General features: G+C 40.8%; 1 protein-coding gene across 4 annotated transcripts in view; it reads left to right on the top strand.

The window, feature by feature from the left end:
• Nucleotides 1–322: 322 nt before the first annotated feature.
• LOC141049432 (dynein axonemal heavy chain 11-like) overlaps nucleotides 323–17,388 on the top strand; it is a 164,519-nt gene continuing 147,453 nt past the window's right edge. Inside the window, exons 1-4 of one of the 4 annotated variants that reach the window (XM_073545907.1) lie at nucleotides 323–583; nucleotides 3,923–4,036; nucleotides 4,124–4,267; nucleotides 10,852–11,034. In XM_073545907.1, the coding sequence (XP_073402008.1) occupies nucleotides 458–583; nucleotides 3,923–4,036; nucleotides 4,124–4,267; nucleotides 10,852–11,034 (567 nt within the window). In that variant the 5' untranslated portion in view covers nucleotides 323–457. Of the gene's footprint in view, nucleotides 584–997; nucleotides 1,017–1,047; nucleotides 1,058–3,922; nucleotides 4,037–4,123; nucleotides 4,268–10,851; nucleotides 11,035–17,388 lie in introns of those variants that run through there. The other 3 variants (XM_073545909.1, XM_073545910.1, XM_073545908.1) reach the window with 3 other exon arrangements.

Below are 17,388 nucleotides of genomic sequence, written 5' to 3'. Positions count from 1 at the left end.
GCTGGAAGAATTAAAGAGCAGTGTGTGAACAAGCCCTAAAGCCACACCACAAAATAAATGTAAATGTCTAGCAGTCATCTGTGGATGATAAAGAACTTCAGATTATTCTTAGTGCAGCCTTACTATTAGGCCGGAGTCACACACAGCGAGATACGGCCGAGTCTCGCAGGTTAAAACCAAGCTCTGGCGTCGGCACTCCGGAGCGGAGCGTGCAGCTCCATGTATTGCTGTGCGGCTGCACGCTCCACTTCGGAGTGCCGGCGCCAGAGCTTGGTTTTAACCTGCGAGACTCGGCCGTATCTCGCTGTGTGTGATCCCGGCCTAAGGGTGCTTTCACATTGCGCTTTGTCCTACTTTTGTTGGTCTTCTGCGTTTGACTGTTCACCTCCGGTAGGCTTATACACCCAAATCATGCACATCAGATCACACGTTGACTCTGTCTGCATCATTATAGTTTATGGCTCCGTCAGCGCATACGCCCGATTCCCGTTTTGCGGGGAAAGGTTGGACACAAGCCCCAACGGGACCACTGGACATGGTGAAGAACGCAGTGAAAGGGCCCTTACTATTTCAATGGCAAACGGTTTGTTTCAAAATTTGCCATTAAAATCTCCAATAAAATTTTAAGTAAAGTTTAGCATCTTGTTAGAGCTTAGGCATATTTTTTGTTTTTCATAAAGTCCTGGATATACCCTTTAATGTACCGTATAAAACACAAAATCGTTAAATCTTTACATTTGCAGATACAGATTTCCAGTATTCTACCGGTTGCAGATTGTTTAAAACAAGCAAAGAAAAAAAACTGCGCTTTTCTCACCCTTCCTGGGTCCAGTGCTGAGTCTCCGCCTCTACTCCTGATGTCTGCTATTGTCTCCAGCGTCATGTCGATAGCCAGTAACTGAGCTCAGCAGCCTGAGTTGAAGGCAAGAGCAGCTGAGCTCAGTCACTGTCTGCAGCGCTGTAGAAAAGAACAGACATCGGAAGCAGTGGTGGAGACAGCGCTGGACCTGTGGAGGGTGACTAAAGCGTAGTGTGGAAACTAGAAAATCCATTTAATGTGAATTTCATATTGTAACTTATTTATAGCTTAAAAAATATATAGTTTGTGATGAGTAACCAGACTGATGTTTGTCTACACGTTATCGTTAGAGATGTGCCGCTATATCTACTGTATAAAATGAATATAAATATGGTAGCACCGCAGGTATTAGTGCAAAGCCCTCCGGCCACTGTCCCTTTATATATGTATATGTTACCACCAAAGCCTTCACAGTGCTTAGCAAAACATGGAAATCTTCAGCTGTGAAATGAGCTTGAGGCATTTACAATATTTTTCATGGTTTTGTCTAACAGCTTATTCCCCAGAGATACTGTGTGATAGACAAGCTTAGTTAGACATACGTGAAGCATCCTGCCAAATTGAAGCCCTGAGGGTCCTATAAGCAGGGGTCCCTGAAGAGCAGCCTTGTTTGTCGTGTGATTTTCCCGGGTAATCTATCATCAGATCATTGCTTTGTATCTACTACATTTTTATCTTTTGGAGCTCAATGCCACCACTGACAGCATCACATAGATCCTTTCCGTCCTCCTTATAACACAGCTCTTTATTTTTTTGTACCTATTCAGCCATTGCTGTGAAAAACCTATAAGGCAAAATGTACACACTGCGGTTACGTCGCACTTGTGTATTTTAATGACGAGATGAAAAATTCAAAGCTTGTCTTCATTTTCTGCTCGATGTGACATCTTCTGTTTTGAGTTTTGGGATGTGAATGCTCTCAATGGGTGATGTTACTATTGTAATGACAGTCTCATCAATGAACACGTGTGTGTATATGAGCAATCGCATCCTTGGGTTCACATTTTTCGAATCAAAATATGTGGGTGCAAAGTGGACATCTATCAGTAAATCATCAAAGAATCAAAAACCCATGGGTAGAAGGCAGTGTCGGTTTGTGTGGGCAAAGGCCCCACCAGTAACATTAATTCTTGGGGCCCAATCTTCAGCCATGTGCAAAAATAACCGGACCCTAGCACACAAATTTATTTTTGTTTGTATGTACTATCAGTTTGGTTAGGCTAGTTTCACATTAGCGTTTTTTTGCGCAGCGCATCGGGCGCATAAAAAACGCAAAGAAAAACGCAAAACAAACGCGCGTTTTTTTAACGTCATGCGCACGCTGATGTGAAAAAAAACGCAGCGTTGTTTGCGTTTTACATGCGTTTTTTGCATGCGTTGGCGTTTTTTATGCGCATGCGTTTTTAAGTGTGACGTTTTTTCCATTGTCTAGAGAACATTCTAGACTTGTTTCACTCAAAAACGCATGCGTAAAAAAACGCAACCGTGCGCAAGACCATGCGCACGCATGCGTTACCATAGACTTCAATGTGTTGTTTTTGCGCATTCCGTGCGCAAGCGTGCGCATGCGTTTTTTTGCCGAGACAGGGCGCACCAAAAAATCCAACATGTTGCGTCTGGCGCACCTGGCGCAAAAGACAAAAAAACGCATGCGCACGAAAACGCAAGTGTGCGCAAAAACATGCGCACGTCATGTTAAACATAGGTGCGCAGTGCGCATGCGCACGGGTGCGCACGATGCGCTGCGCACAAAAGCGCAAATGTGAAACCAGCCTTACTGTGTTTAATGAATTATTAGACTTTTCACAATTTGCAGAAAAAGGTATCAAGTGTAACAGCACTGCTCATTAGCACTCCATCACAGGGGCCTACCGGAGATTTCTCCTCTTCCCCTGTAGGCCAGTCCGAGCCTGGTAGAAGGGCTCTAGTAGGGTATCCATAGTACAGAGCAATTGTTTTATGAAGTCTCAATTCCACTCAACTCACACCTTTCACCACATACCTCCCATTCTGATCACCGTCATCACCAAATGGCAACTCCTTTTAAGGACTCATTCAGACGTCTGACTTTTCCACATGTGGGAAAAATAGACCAATTATTCTGATCAGACTTTGATTAGAGTGTGGTCTGAGAATCATCCATTTTTCTCATACATGGAAAAAAAAATTTTAAAAAGTTTCTACACCTTCTCCTTTCTGACAGCCCGTGATTTTCTCACAGACCCTTTTTTTTCTAATTTGACGAAGAACAACATCTGCAAGGAGTTTGTATGTTCTCCCCGTGTTTCTCTGGTTTTCTCCAGATTCTTCAGTTTCCTCCCACACTCCAAAGACATACTGATAGGGAATGTAGATTGTGAGCCCCAATGGGAACAGCATTCCTGCCTTCAACCATCCAGGGAAAGCTGGGGCACTCGCATATGCACATTAGACATATGGTCAGACTGTCCTGCTAAAATCTAAAGGTTCCTTTCACGTTCATCTAATGTGTATAGCAAGCCAAGAACCATTTATTATGGGTGGATTTGGGAATTACCTATTAGACTTTAGTGATGACATGCCCCGGTAACAACAATGATGCTGATTATGTTGATGTGAATATAGACCCAGAGAATATACCGTTGATAATATGAACCCAATCTCTACATGTATTTCACATTTGTACAGTTTTATATTTTATACTATGTGTTTCCCTCAATATGTGACTTTGTTTTGTATATCATTAGTGATGAGCGAACGTGCTAAGATAAGGTGTTATCTGAGCATGCTCGTATGCTAATCGAGTGACTTTGGTATGGTTGAATACTATGTTTAATTCCCCGCGGTTGCATGTTTTGCGGCTGTTCGACAGCCACAACACATGCAGGGATTGTCTGTTTGTTAGGCAATCCCTGCATGTGTTGCTCCTGTTGAACAGCTGCAAAACATGCAGCCGCTGGGACTTTAACATAGTATTTGAGCACGCCGAAGACACTCGGTTAGCACACAAATATGCTCAGATAACACCTTATCCCAGCATGTTCGATCATCAGTAATAGCCATTTTTGGTTTCTGTGTTAATAGGTAGCTGCTCTCCAGGCAGAGATAACAAAGCAGCAACAAGAGTCAGCCGATGACTTGTCCAAGGCAGAACCAGCTCTCCAAGCAGCGAATGCAGCTCTAAACACATTGAACAGGGTAATAATCCATCCCCAGATCTCTTGTTTCTCAGTTCTTTGCTTCTTTACCACAAAACAAATGTACAGTAACTTCTTATTTCAACAGTTAAATCTCACAGAACTCAGAACATTTCCTAATCCAACAGCCCCTGTAACCAATGTGGCGGCTGCCGTACTTGTTCTCTTATCAACAAATGGCAAAATACCTAGAGACAGAAGCTGGAAAGCCGCCAAAGTGCTGATGAGCAAGGTAAGAAGTATCAGTCCTTGTCTTTCATCTTGCTTGCTCTCTCACCTTACAAGATTTTCATTAAGGAGAAGGTTGTGCTCTGACTCCCTAACCGTATTTCATAAATGGGACAATCCACAGACTTTCTATGGAGCCTGCCGTCAGTGATAAGTGGGGGTCTCATCACCCTCCAGACCCCACCAATGTTCAGTTGATCATCGTTGATTCGGATCTTGGCAATTTTTGGCCAGGCAAACCTCCCTTTAGTAAATTAACTGTTCATCAGGAATGCAAGTAATTTGTTTTGCGGGGGGTAGTGTAATATTAAATGGCATCAATTGTTATGCAAGACCCAGTTAGGGGTACATGAATAGGCACATGACGGATAAAAAATTCAAGAAACTTTTTTTTTCCTCATTGGTTCCGTTACTTGGGGAAAAAGAGGATTGTTCTTTACTTATCCTCCCCAAGACAAGGGCTGTGTCTCTCTGCAGCTGCACCGGTATCTCTTTAGCTGCAGTGATGGCATCAAATCTAAAGCACTGCAGTCAATCACCGGGCTCAGTGGTCCCTGTAGATTATACAAGCTTACTGCAGTGATTGGCTGTAGAGCTGTTGATGTGATGGCACCAATGCAGCCAAACAACAGTGCCAACGACAAAGTGCTGGACCCAAGAAAGGGTAAGTAAAGCTCAGTTTGTTTTTTACAAGTAACTGAGAAAATAGGAAAACGTTTCTTGAAAGGCCTTTAAGGGGCTAAGTGTCTAATTTGATAAGTGTCTTTTTCCATATTTATATAATGAACGTCCTTTGATTTCCATGCAGCTTTTATTTTTCTGCTTTGTTGCACAATCAGTCTTGAAATCATGTTCACTGGACAGAAACTATGTAATACAAGCTGGGCTTTATAGTGTTTGACCAAAAAAGCCCATTTTGCAAGTGTCATAAATGTTCTCAATTTTTGGGTTAGATAGTCAAATACAGTAATAAGTTGAAAGCAAAAAGAAATCCGAACAGAACTCTCTTCTCGGAGCTGTTTCTTTGGCGAGAGACCAGTAGTACAGTAGACCATTATCCTGTACATTACATTAGCCTTTCTTAGGCTTCGGTGCTGACATTCATCACATTGCGAGTGGATAAGCAGCAGATAATCAGCACAGTGTACCCTGAAGCCATAATGGTGAAAGTACATAAGATAGAAATGCTTCTTCAACCCACATCTAATGGCGCAATTATCTCCATCCATGAGATGTGCAGTGTATTAGGTGATGAGTGCACCTGCAGTAAAGGTCAGGTCATTTCAGTTGTTATTTAGCTATCATTTTTAAGGCCAATTTACTAAAACTGTTCTTGACAGTTTTCCTGGTTGCTCTACTTGTTATGCTGCATGTCATTAAGGGTCAGATTTACTAAAGCATGTAAATGAGAAATGAGCCAAGAAAGGTAAAAAAAAAAAAAAAAAATCAGCCCAGAGGAGTTATTTATAAACCCACATACACGGATAAAAAAGACACTTTTTGAGAGTGAAAAACATAGTAATCAAATAATAAAATTGTCCACTCCACCCTCCAAAGTGAGTCGTAATAATTCCCATGACCTCAGTCTTAGACCATATCTAAATCAATGTCACACCCCAAAATAAATTGAAAGTGCTTGAAATTGATAACTGGTAGATTTGTAGTGGGAGGTATTAATATTTGATTATTACTTTTTTATAGATGGGAGTTCATTTCTTGATGGACTTTCTTGTCTTTAATAAGCCTAACCCGGCCAAAGGGCGAAAATAAAGTCCATGCCGTGAAACGAGCAACCTACAGAGAAAGACCAATGCACATAGGATATAATGGGATGGATGTAAAATGTATCATGGTCTGTTGAAAGAAGTGACCTTTTAGGGAAGTTATACAACACCTAAGAAGAAGTTTTACTAGCCCGCCAAACCTAAAATCTCTTCTGCCTACTGTACACCATGAGTCCTATTAGCCCACAGGCTTTTCAGAAGAAATATGTTTTGAAGATCCGGACAGGATCCATGGCCAGAGACAAAACTTGGCCGGCTCCTCCCCAGGCTAGGTCTTCCCAGTGACTCTATAGGAGATTGACAGGTCTCTCCCTAATATGTAGATAGTGACAGATCTGTCTATCATCTCTAGCAGCTCTGGGAAGAGCCATCTCTTGGGGATATCGGACTAATCTCTTCTCTTCCTATTGCCCCTGTCCGGAACTTCAAAGTATTTTTCCTCTGAAACGCCTGAGTGTTTCACAGAATAAAATTCATGACTGTATAAATATAATATGTGATTCACCCTGCCCGCAGTTTTGACACCTTGAATTGCCTGACAGTTTCCCTTTAAAAAAATAAAAGCCTTAATGTTATCTGGCTTAGACAATGCATAATTTGTAGAAGGAGGCCACGGTGGTCTAGATGATTATAAGGGGTCCTGCTGGTCCCACAATAATTAGCTGTTATCACCAAAGGAAATAGATATGTTGTCAGTCTCGACACCTCTCCCTAACCCTGAGAAGAAGCACCCGTGAAACACATGTTGGGTGAGTATCTTGTGATCAGGTATCTCTTGTTATGCTGTCTCTCCAGTGAGGTTACTTTTAGGCTTGTCCAACAACTTTTTTACTCATCTGGTGAAGTCTCCTTGTATTTTTATACTGCTAATATCACATGGTGGAAGTTATTGCAAATCTGTGGTGGATACAAGTAGTAGGCCATTTAGAAATCTAGACATACATTGTAATGCATAAGTAAATAGTAATAGTACATGTAAATAACATAGGGAACTTAGTAAATGCTATTTTTATTAAAAAAAAACATAAAAGCCATCCCACTGTAGGGGAAGTGGACTGACCTATGGACCTGTCTGCAGAAGGAGGGTTAATGTACAATGTGCTGGACATGGATTGCTGTATATGAAGGTGGGAGACAGCTAGATAGAGAAGGATGGTGAAGTACTGGGTTTTGCCACTAGGGGGAGACCAAGGACAGCAGAAACCAAAGAAGGTGTAGTACTGCAGTTTGGCCACAAGATGGGAGCAGGGAGGACAGGGCTTAAACCGCAAATTCATGGGGGGGCGGGGTTACAGAAGCTCTAGAGGTGGAAATCCCGGGGAGGGGAATAAATAGTTGTAGAGAGTTCCAGAAGAGTCAGTCCAGGGAGAGGAGCTTAAAGGAAGAAGAGACAGAAGGAGGAGATGGACAGAGAACAAGCTCCAGCAGGGACTGAGGAGGAAGACAGTCAGGGGGGTGGTCCTGACAGGAGGAGCCGCAGAACAGAGACAGCCTGGGGTACCACAAACGGACGGACTCGGATGGGTGAAGCGCTGTGGTGGTAGGCCTAGGGTAGCCACAGTGAAAGAGCCACAAGGGACGTCAATTAGGAAAAGGAAGGAAGTGAAGGTATCCGGGCCTGTGTGCGGAGTCGGACAGCTGCTGTGTGGTGCTGCGGGTCGTCGAGAGGACGGCCAGTAAAGAGGACCTGTTGGACACACTTCAGTCTCTGTCTCAGTCTGCTCACAGCGGAAAGAGGACCACCCCCCCGTCGGCTCACCTACCTACACCACCATGACAAGGTGTACCCAACCAGATCAGTCCTATCTTGTCTCTGGTAATAAAACATCACCTTATCTCAACGTAGATAAGGGCAGAGCAGGACGAGGCGGCTGTTCAGACACCTATCCATGGGAAGCAGTTATATGGATGAAATGTCTTGCTCAGAAAAGAGAAAATGCCCCTGTTTGTAGTAAATACAAGAAACTACAGCAAAACCAAATCAATGAGCCAGAGCATAAGTTGGTGTGCAATTTGTAAGAACACGCTCACAATCTGGCTGCTTCACAAACAAAACCCAAGGAAAAAAAATAAGTATATACACTGTAGTAAGTAAATAGTAATAGTACATGTACATAACATAAGGTACTCAGTTATCGCTATTTTTAGTGATGAGCGAATATGCTCGTTACTTGAGTTTTCCGAGCATGCTCGGGTGTTCTCCAAGTATTTTGTGCACGCTCGGAGATTTAGTTTGGGTCGCCATAGCTGTATGATTTGCAGCTGCTGGACAGCCTGAATACATGTGTGGCATTCCTAAGAAACAGGCAATCCCCACATGTATTCAGGCTGTCTAGCAGCCGCAAATCATGCAGGTGCGGCGACACAAACTAAATCTCTGAGCACGCCCAAAATACTCGGAGATCACCCGAGCATGCTCAGAAAACTCAAGTAATGAGCAAACTCGCTCATCACTAGCTACTTTGATTAAAAAATACCCACAAACCATGGCACCGCGACAAGGTGAACCCAATCGGGCTGGTCCTATCTTGTCTCTAGTATTAAAACCTTACCATGTGTCAGTCGACCTCAATATAGAAAAGGGAATAGCAGAGAAGGGGCTGACTGTTCAGACACCTGTTCATGGGAAGCTGTATGGATGAATTGCCTAGCTGAGAAAGGGTGGTGTCTAAAACGACATTTGGTGCAGCAGTGGGCGCTAGATGGCATGATGACATCACTGCATCACGACACACGATGTCCTCTGCCTGTGCTGGAATTTTCAGCAGAGAAGGGGGATGATTACAGCTCCTCTGCTCCTGAGAACGGCGACGTCCACGTCCACATCAACTGTATTGTCGTCTTACAGGCGCAAATGAAATTGAGTGCCAGGAAGGAGTGACAGTCGGGGAGCAAGCAGAGAGAGGAGTGAGTGGCATCAGTGACTGACACTGCTCATCTGTATGCTTGCACTCCGGCCATCACTGTGCTGAATGACTGCGGCCGAAAGGGGGGCGACAGGCGTCCGCAGGCATTCAGCAACGTCAGGGTTTTTTATCTATAAAATGCACCACCCTTAGGTAGGCAGGAAGTATTGTCCTAGGCAGGTGCCTACCCTGCCTTCCCCTATTCCCAGCCATGCATATCAATGTGTGCACATTGCATTTTTATCTGTGTATGTGTGTACTTTATTATCATTTGTATTGTATTTGTATATGAATTTTTCTATACACTTCCGTTCAAAAGTTTGGGGTCACCCAGACAATTTTTTGTTTTCCATGAAAACTCATACTTTTATTAATCAAATGACTTGCCAAATTAATTTAAAATCTAGTCCAGACATTGACAAGGTTCGAAAAAAAATTTTATTTGAAATAATTTTCTCCTTCAAGCTATGCTTTCGTCAAAGAATGCTCACTTTGCAGCAATTACAGCATTGCAGACCTTTGGCATTCTAGCAGTTAATTTGCTGAGGTAATCTTTAGAAATTTCACCCCATGCTTCCAGAAGCCCCTCCCACAAGTTGGTTTGGCTTGATGGGCACTTTTTGCGTACCATATGGTCAAGCTGCTCCCACAACAGCTCAATGGGGTTGAGATCTGGTGACTGCGCTGGCCACTCCATTACAGATAGAATACCAGCTGCATGCTTCTTCCCTAAATAGTTCTTGCATAACTTGGAGGTGTGCTTTGGGTCGTTGTCCTGTTATAGGATGAAATTGGCTCCAATCAAGCGCTGTCCACAGGGTATGGCATGGCGTTGCAAAATGGAATGATAGCCTTCCTTGTTGAAATCCCTTTTACCTTGTACAAATCTCCCACTTTACCAGCACCAAAGCAACCCCAGACCATCATATTACCTCCACCATGCTTGACAGATGGCATCAGGCACTCTTCCAGCATCATTTCAGTTGACAAATATCTTCTTCCGTGTGATCCAAACACCTCAAACTTGAATTAGTCTGTCCATAACATTTTTTATCAATCTTCCTCTGTCCAATGTCTGTGTTCTTTTGCCCGTATTAATCTTTTCCTTTTATTAGCCAGTCTCCGATATGGCTTTTTTTTGCCACTCTGCCCTTAAGGCCAGCATCCTCTTCACTGTAGACGATGACACTGGCATTTTGCGTGTACTATCTCCTCTGAAGGGAATAGTACACACTGTTGTAGGAAATCTACCATTTCTTGGCAATTTCTTGCATGGAATAGCCTTCATTTCTAAGAACAAGTTCTTTTTTTCTGGCCATTTTGAGAGTTTAATGGAACCAACTAATGTAATGCTCCAGATTCTCAACTAGCTCAAAGGAAGGTCAGGTTTATAGCTTCTGTAATCAGCCAAACTGTTTTCAGCTGTGCTAGCACACTTGCACAAGGGTTTGCAAAGGTATTCTTACCATCCATTAGCCTTCTTACACAGTTAGCATACACAAAGTACCATAAGAACATTGGAGTGATGGTTGTTGAAAATCGGCCTCTATGCACCTATGAAGATATTGCATTACAAACCAGATGTTTGCAGCTAGAATAGTCATTTACCACATTAACAATGTATAGAGTGTATTTCTGAATCATTTAATGTTAGCTTCATTGGAAAAAAATGTGCTTTTCTTTTAAAAATAAGGAAATTTCTAAGTGACCCTAAACTTTTGAACGGTAGTGTGTGTGTGTGTGTATATATATATTATACTGTATATAATGTATGGAGTGGTGTTTATTCTTATTGTATGGGAATTACAATTATCTGTAAGAAAAATAAAAAGCAAAGTAAGAACATTTTGCTTTCCCAGTTATGTGAGTGTCGCCACCAACATTTCATTCCCTTACAGGTGGATGAATTTTTACAGAACCTGATTAATTTCGACAAAGAGCATATACCAGATGCAGTCGTGAAGGCTATAAAAGATGATTATTTGAGAGATCCTGAATTTAACCCTGAATTTGTGCGCACAAAGTCCTCAGCTGCTGCAGGACTCTGCGCTTGGGTTATTAATATCATTAAATTTCATGAGGTAAGGTACTTGCACCCAAAAGTTCCCATCTCCTAAAGACAACTCCAGGGAACTGCACTGAATTATCTTTTTATCTTCTTTTTTTATCTGCACCCTTTATCATTGGCCGTGAATGGTATTCATTCCAACAGTAGTGTAGCTTGTATAGGAAAGTGTAAGTTCCAACCCAGACTGACTAGGGAATACCCCAAGCTAGGAGAAACCACTTATTTTGAGATTGGGTTTACATAAACCCTGCCATCGTTCAGCCTCAAATTTGCTGGGATTATATCTGAAATATCGGGACAGTCCTGGCAAATTTGGGATTGAGAGCAGCAACAATATGAAACTCTAAAGCTAGAAAAACACGGGAACTCATTGCCGGATGAGCACTGGTTCAACTGACCGCTATTTCTCTTGCCTTTAAGCTCAGCAAAATTTGTCCCCTGAAAGAACAAATGCTTGGAAATGTTGTTCTCCAACATGCCCAATCTCTCAACTGGTGGATAAGTCAGCAAGTCCCCATATACCGAAGATAAATTCATCAAACTAAGATCAAGGAAAGATTTATGCAAAGGCTATCCAGAAACAGAGATCTAGTGCAAATTGTGGAACAAAGAAGGCTCCAATGTATCAATATGTATTATAATATCATTCACATGTGACATTTGTTCATTTTTCTGAATTGGCTTTTTTAAATAAAAAAAAATGCCATAACCACTACTGCAGTAATAGACAGTATAACACACCAATTCATCACTTTTCTTATTCCTACCAAACACTGAGAATCACATCTGACAGCCAAGTCATGTCCTGCTGGCTTCCCTCTGAGTTTCAGTTGCAAGACATTTATTAAGAGAGACATTTTACAAATGTGCAAAAAAAAAGTCATACCAATTGTCGATATTGATACACTATCCTCACAATGTCCTTATGCCACACGGCGCTATGTATAGTTTACATGATTCAAAATGTGAAATTAATTGTGAAATGAATATTGTGGCGTAGTTAAAAAGAAAACTATAGTCACAAAATAAGTCAGGAAGATTACTGCGTTTATCAGAGACCTTGCCTTAACTATGTAGGCAATAGTGATGAGTGAACGTGCTCGGATAAGGTGTTATGCGAGCATGCTCGGGTGCTAACCGAGTGTCTTCAACATGCTCAAAAAATATGTTCAAGCCCCCGCGGCTGCTTGTCTCATGGCTGTTCGACAGCTGCAACGCAAGCAAGGATTGTCTGTTAGGCAATCCCTGCATGTGTTGTGGCTGTCGAACAGCCGTGAGACATGCAGCCGCAGGGACTCGAACATTTATTTGAGCATGCCGAAGATAATCTGTTAGCACCCGAGCATGCTCGCATAACACCGTAGGCAATAATGTAAAATCCCCCAAGTTGTCTGATTAAGTGACACAGGTTCGGCCACCTCAGGCATCAAATATTTATTTATTATGCATTTATCATCATTAATTGAATTATTTACTTATTATGGCCTAGAAATGAATTGCACTCAAATGTCATTACACAGGAATCTTTATAATAGCTATTTCACAGAACCATATCCGACCAAGTGGATAAAAAACACAGGAAAGTAATAGCTACAGGGTCCATCTGTGAGATACATTATTATTAAAAAAATATATATTTTACTTTTGTATTTTATAATTTTCAGATCATGTCATCAATGAAATTCTATACACGTTTTATAAATATGAAATTATGCCATGCCTTTAAAGAGTAACTGTTATTTTATTTATTTATGCATTTTTTTTTTCAGAAATCAATAGTACCAGTAAAGATAATAAACTTTGTAGTATATCTTATCAGAGAAATCTGCTTCTTTCTTCTCCTGGACTGATCATTTATTCTAAGAATTCTCAATTCATTGGTAAAATCTGTCTTCATTTCTTCTTTTCAGGAGAAGTTGTGGCAGTATGTCTGTCTGCTGCTAGCTCCTTCCCTCTCCATAGAATTTTACATGTACCAACTGTCATCTCTTACTTCAGTAATGTGAACATCTGTCTTCACTGCATACTGATTTTACCCATGAATTGAGGATAAAAGATCAGTCCAGGATGAGAAAGAAGCAGATTTCTGTGATAATATTTCGAATTTACTTATTTTGACTTTGATTTGTATTATTGATTTGTAAAATAAATATTAAAGCAATGGCCACACTTTAAAACAACATGACGTATTGTATCTAGAGCACAAAGCTACAGTTGTCCCTTGGTTGCAGCATTGTAACATTTAAAGAGGACTTTTCACCAATTTTTTTATGGTGAGCAGGATACAGGATGTAATAGTGACTGCAGAGTGGAATAAAGATTTATTTATTTATGTCATTAACCTCTCCTCTCTGGCGGAAATATTAGCAATTAAATTATTTGGCACTTAATGAGTTAATTTTTGTTAAGTCCAGGTTGGTGTTCTCATTTCTGCATTTCAGTATGAATAGTATGAGATACTTTATCAAATGCTTTGCTGAAGTCGAAATATTCTATATCTACCGCATTTCCCTGATCCACCTAGTCAGTGATTCCATCATAGAAGGAAATTAGATTAGTCTGGCATGACTTGTTTACTACAAACCCATGCTGGCTCTGGTTAGTTATTGTATTGTTATCCAAGTAGTTACATACATGCTGTTTAATAATTTGTTCAAAGATGTTGCCTGGTATAGAAGTAAAGCTCACTGGCCTGTAATTTCCTGGCTCCATCTTCTTTCCTTTTTTTCAGTTAGAGACAACTTTTGCCCTTCTATAATCTTCAGGGATTTCACCTGTTCTCTGGCATTTTTGAAAGATACTGGCTAGTGGTTCTACAATTTCCTCTGCTAACTCTTTCAGCACCCTAGGATGTAATTTTTTTTTCTCCCTTTATGAATTGCTATGTGATAACACCCACTTGGACTTAACAAATGTTAACTCATTAGGTGCCAAATACATTGATTGCTAATATCTCTGAAACGGAGAGGCGAAATTTAAAAAAAAAATCTTTTATTCTGCTCTGCATCCACTATGCACAGCTCAATATCAAAAATTTGGTGAAAGGTTCTCTTTAAGCATAAACCAAATCAATCAATAGGTAACAGCATTTCATGAAAGCGCAGCGCAGCTGCCATTATGCAAGTATCTGCAGCAAGCAGGTAAAGTGATCTTTTGGCTATAACCAAGTCCTGTGGACATGATGTTTCTTGAGCTATTTTTGAACTTAATCTCCAGGGGTAATTAATCATCCTTATAATGATCACTGGCATCAGACAGACCTATAATACTAACCCTTAGAGCACTGGTCCCGGGCACAATTGGTACAGTTCTGTCTATCTGTTACAAGCCGTTCTTTTCCGTTGCACTTTATACTGATTGTGCAGTTTTCCTTTGACTTTACCTTTTTTTGCTTGATGTATGTGGGAAAGCAAAACTGGGAGTAATACAGTGTGTATGATTAAAGGCTTCCCTCCTCTCTCATATGTCAATCTATTAATGTTCTGTTAGTTCAGATGCTGGTATGATGCATTTTGTCAGAGCGCGGGCATTCATCACAGGTAGATGTAAAACTTAGACAAAAGTCTCTGTTCCCATTAATTGTGAGAGGCGCTATCCATCTTCCCGGAGCGTAATTAATGCAGCTTGGAATCTTTAATTTTTCACTATTTGTCATGATGAATATTTCCTTTTGCCTGTGTTATTTATCAATCTGCTCTCATACCTCCTGGATGCTTCAACAAGATGTATGTAAGTAGCAGGATTGTGTGCTGGAAACAATTGCATGAAGTGTGAGATTTTTATTTTATTTTTTTCCAATACGGAATTATTATATTCAGACACTGAATTGTGATGTGATGGATGTGCTTCTACTACCAGAAACTGATGACTGGTTTAGCTGGTTGAGCGCTACATTCAGTTAGTTGCTTTCATGCGGGTTCAGTTATGGCTTGTCACGTTGACGGCTCATATTCTGATACTTATCCTGAATTGTTGAATTGTTGATATGAGATATGACATGCTGCAGGCCTATAGGGATAGGTGATATGTAAATGTATCCTGTTTGCTTCCTCCTTATTGTTCTGCTACTTCAAAAACATTATTAAGATTGATTGTCAACGCAAATGAATAAACCATATCCTCTGTTTGCAACACATTGTCATCATGGTATTAGTGTTAGTAATATGCCCTTATCACATTCGACATTGCAATTGAACCCATATAATTCCCTCCAAAGTGCCAGAAATAAAAAATCAATCGACACATACAATTGCACAAATGTGGCGACCTCTCTCCTCTTATTGACCTTTGTTGACCAATTTGGGACCATTTGACACTGCAGACTTGGTCGAAGCAGCTGTGGTTTGCATTATTTGGTTCTGTAGTGGTTGGGTCGGTGGTATCATCCACGTTTTCAGTTTTATCGTACCTTCCTATGAAAAGCACCCTAGGTTGATATTACTGCTGGGAGTAGGAAAAAAAACAACTATAATCAGCGGAAGGCCATTATTTAGGTTTCGATCGGAAGGGAAATGTCACTCCTGTTAGATCGAAACGCGTTGACCCTGTAAACCTGTTTTATGAGAACATTTTATTCATTGGAAACCATTGTGGATTCATCAGCAGCAGCGCAGGAGTGACATCTCCTTCCCGATCTGCTTGCATTGTTTGGGCCTTCTAGTGACCAATGTCCTTGCACCAGCTGATATCTATGTCATGCCAGTTACATGTTGCTTTGTAGCAACTACATAAGGTGAGTGGGATCCCTTTCCTTGCCACCTTTTTGTTACTAGTTAAGACCCTATTGCGCTTTTCTTTCTTTCCCAGTTTCGATGTTTACCCTTTCGGTTTTTCATAAGTGTTGGCACTGAAGGGTGTTCACTTATTTCCGTAGACACTTATGGTCTTTCGGACATGCAAACCTATAAAGAATTGAGTGCAAAAGCACTAAATGAGAAAATACAATTTTTTTTATTAGATCAACAACATCATTTAAAATTAAAAATAGAAGATTTTAAAAACAGAACCGCAATGGGCGAAACGATGGCATGGCAGAGATGATAAATACAGGCAATATAGTATAGTATGTGATACGTGATGCTAATAATTTGGGACATAATTACCCAATGATGTACAGTCATTTCCAAATTTGATAGAAGTACCTTGCACGCATGTTCATAATACACCAAGTGGTATAGTAAGTGAATAAGTGTCATGTATCATATATTACTTGTGGAGTAACATGTGGATCGGGGTATAAGACGCAAAGTGTATAACTGAAGTAATGATCCACAGCCTATCAGAAGAAAATAAAGTGCCGAGTGCACATAAACATTATTCTAAATACTAAACATGAGTATATAAAGTGCAAAAATTGACCCATTCAAGAGCGTACCTGTATCCCTGCAATGGCTTCAACCCCAACGTGCGTTTCGGCTTGTCTGAAATGCATCATTATAGGACTCTTTCCTTCCCCTCTATTTAGCTTATCTCGCCTTAATGAAGAATTTATAAAACTTTTTTTTTCTGAAGCAGCCAACACCCATCATGGACAATGGCGGCTGCAGCATATCTTTGATAGGCAAAATGTACGATCTATTGGAGATGATAAGGATCTGTAGCATTTCTGTCTTCTTGTAGTATTCATACTATTGGTCTGTAGTTACTAGGGTGACCGGATCTCATATGGGGGGGGGGGGAAATGTCAGAATCTTGTTCGTCTGGACCCCACAAAACGATTCCCCTTTCCAGATATTGAGAGAGCCAAAATTTGAGCTCGATCAAACGACGTTAACCCGTGCCGCTCGTCGCTCAAAGTTTGAAAAAATCCAAATTGAGGTATTTTAAGATTTAGGTATTTTGCATAGTCTGTTAAGGACTATAAAGAATGTGACAACAACATTGCAGAAATAGCCCTGACCAAATTTTCGAACCATTTGTGGTATTTGAATGCAGAGTTGGTGGGATTATCGTTTTTTGATCCCACCATTACAGACAATGAAAAGTTGTTAATGGCTAATAAATTGCTCAGTAGCACAGATGAACCATCAGAGCACGCTAACCTACATGAGTTGATAATTTTACATAGTTATCTAATCTATTCTAGAGCTTTTGTTAAAGTAGTTTTTGAAACGTCAGAATATAATGCTCGGCATTTGCTTACAACTTGCAGGACATATTGCTTTTGTTCTTCATCTTTTGTCAGAAGGTCGTTAAAGTCGGTTACTTCCTACCTCTTTTAATTTTTCTTTCCTAACTTTTGGATTTACAACCCTAGCGTGCTCTGATGGTTCATCTGTGCTACTGAGCAATTTATTAGCCATTAACAACTTTTCATTGTCTGTAATGGTGGGATCAAAAAACGATAATCCCACCAACTCTGCATTCA

The sequence above is a fragment of the Dendrobates tinctorius genome, unplaced genomic scaffold (assembly GCF_039654945.1).
Source record: "Dendrobates tinctorius isolate UK_male_01 unplaced genomic scaffold, ASM3965494v1 ptg000143l, whole genome shotgun sequence".
Taxonomy (NCBI): Eukaryota; Metazoa; Chordata; class Amphibia; order Anura; family Dendrobatidae; genus Dendrobates; species Dendrobates tinctorius.
This window is presented reverse-complemented; position numbering and strand designations above follow the sequence as displayed.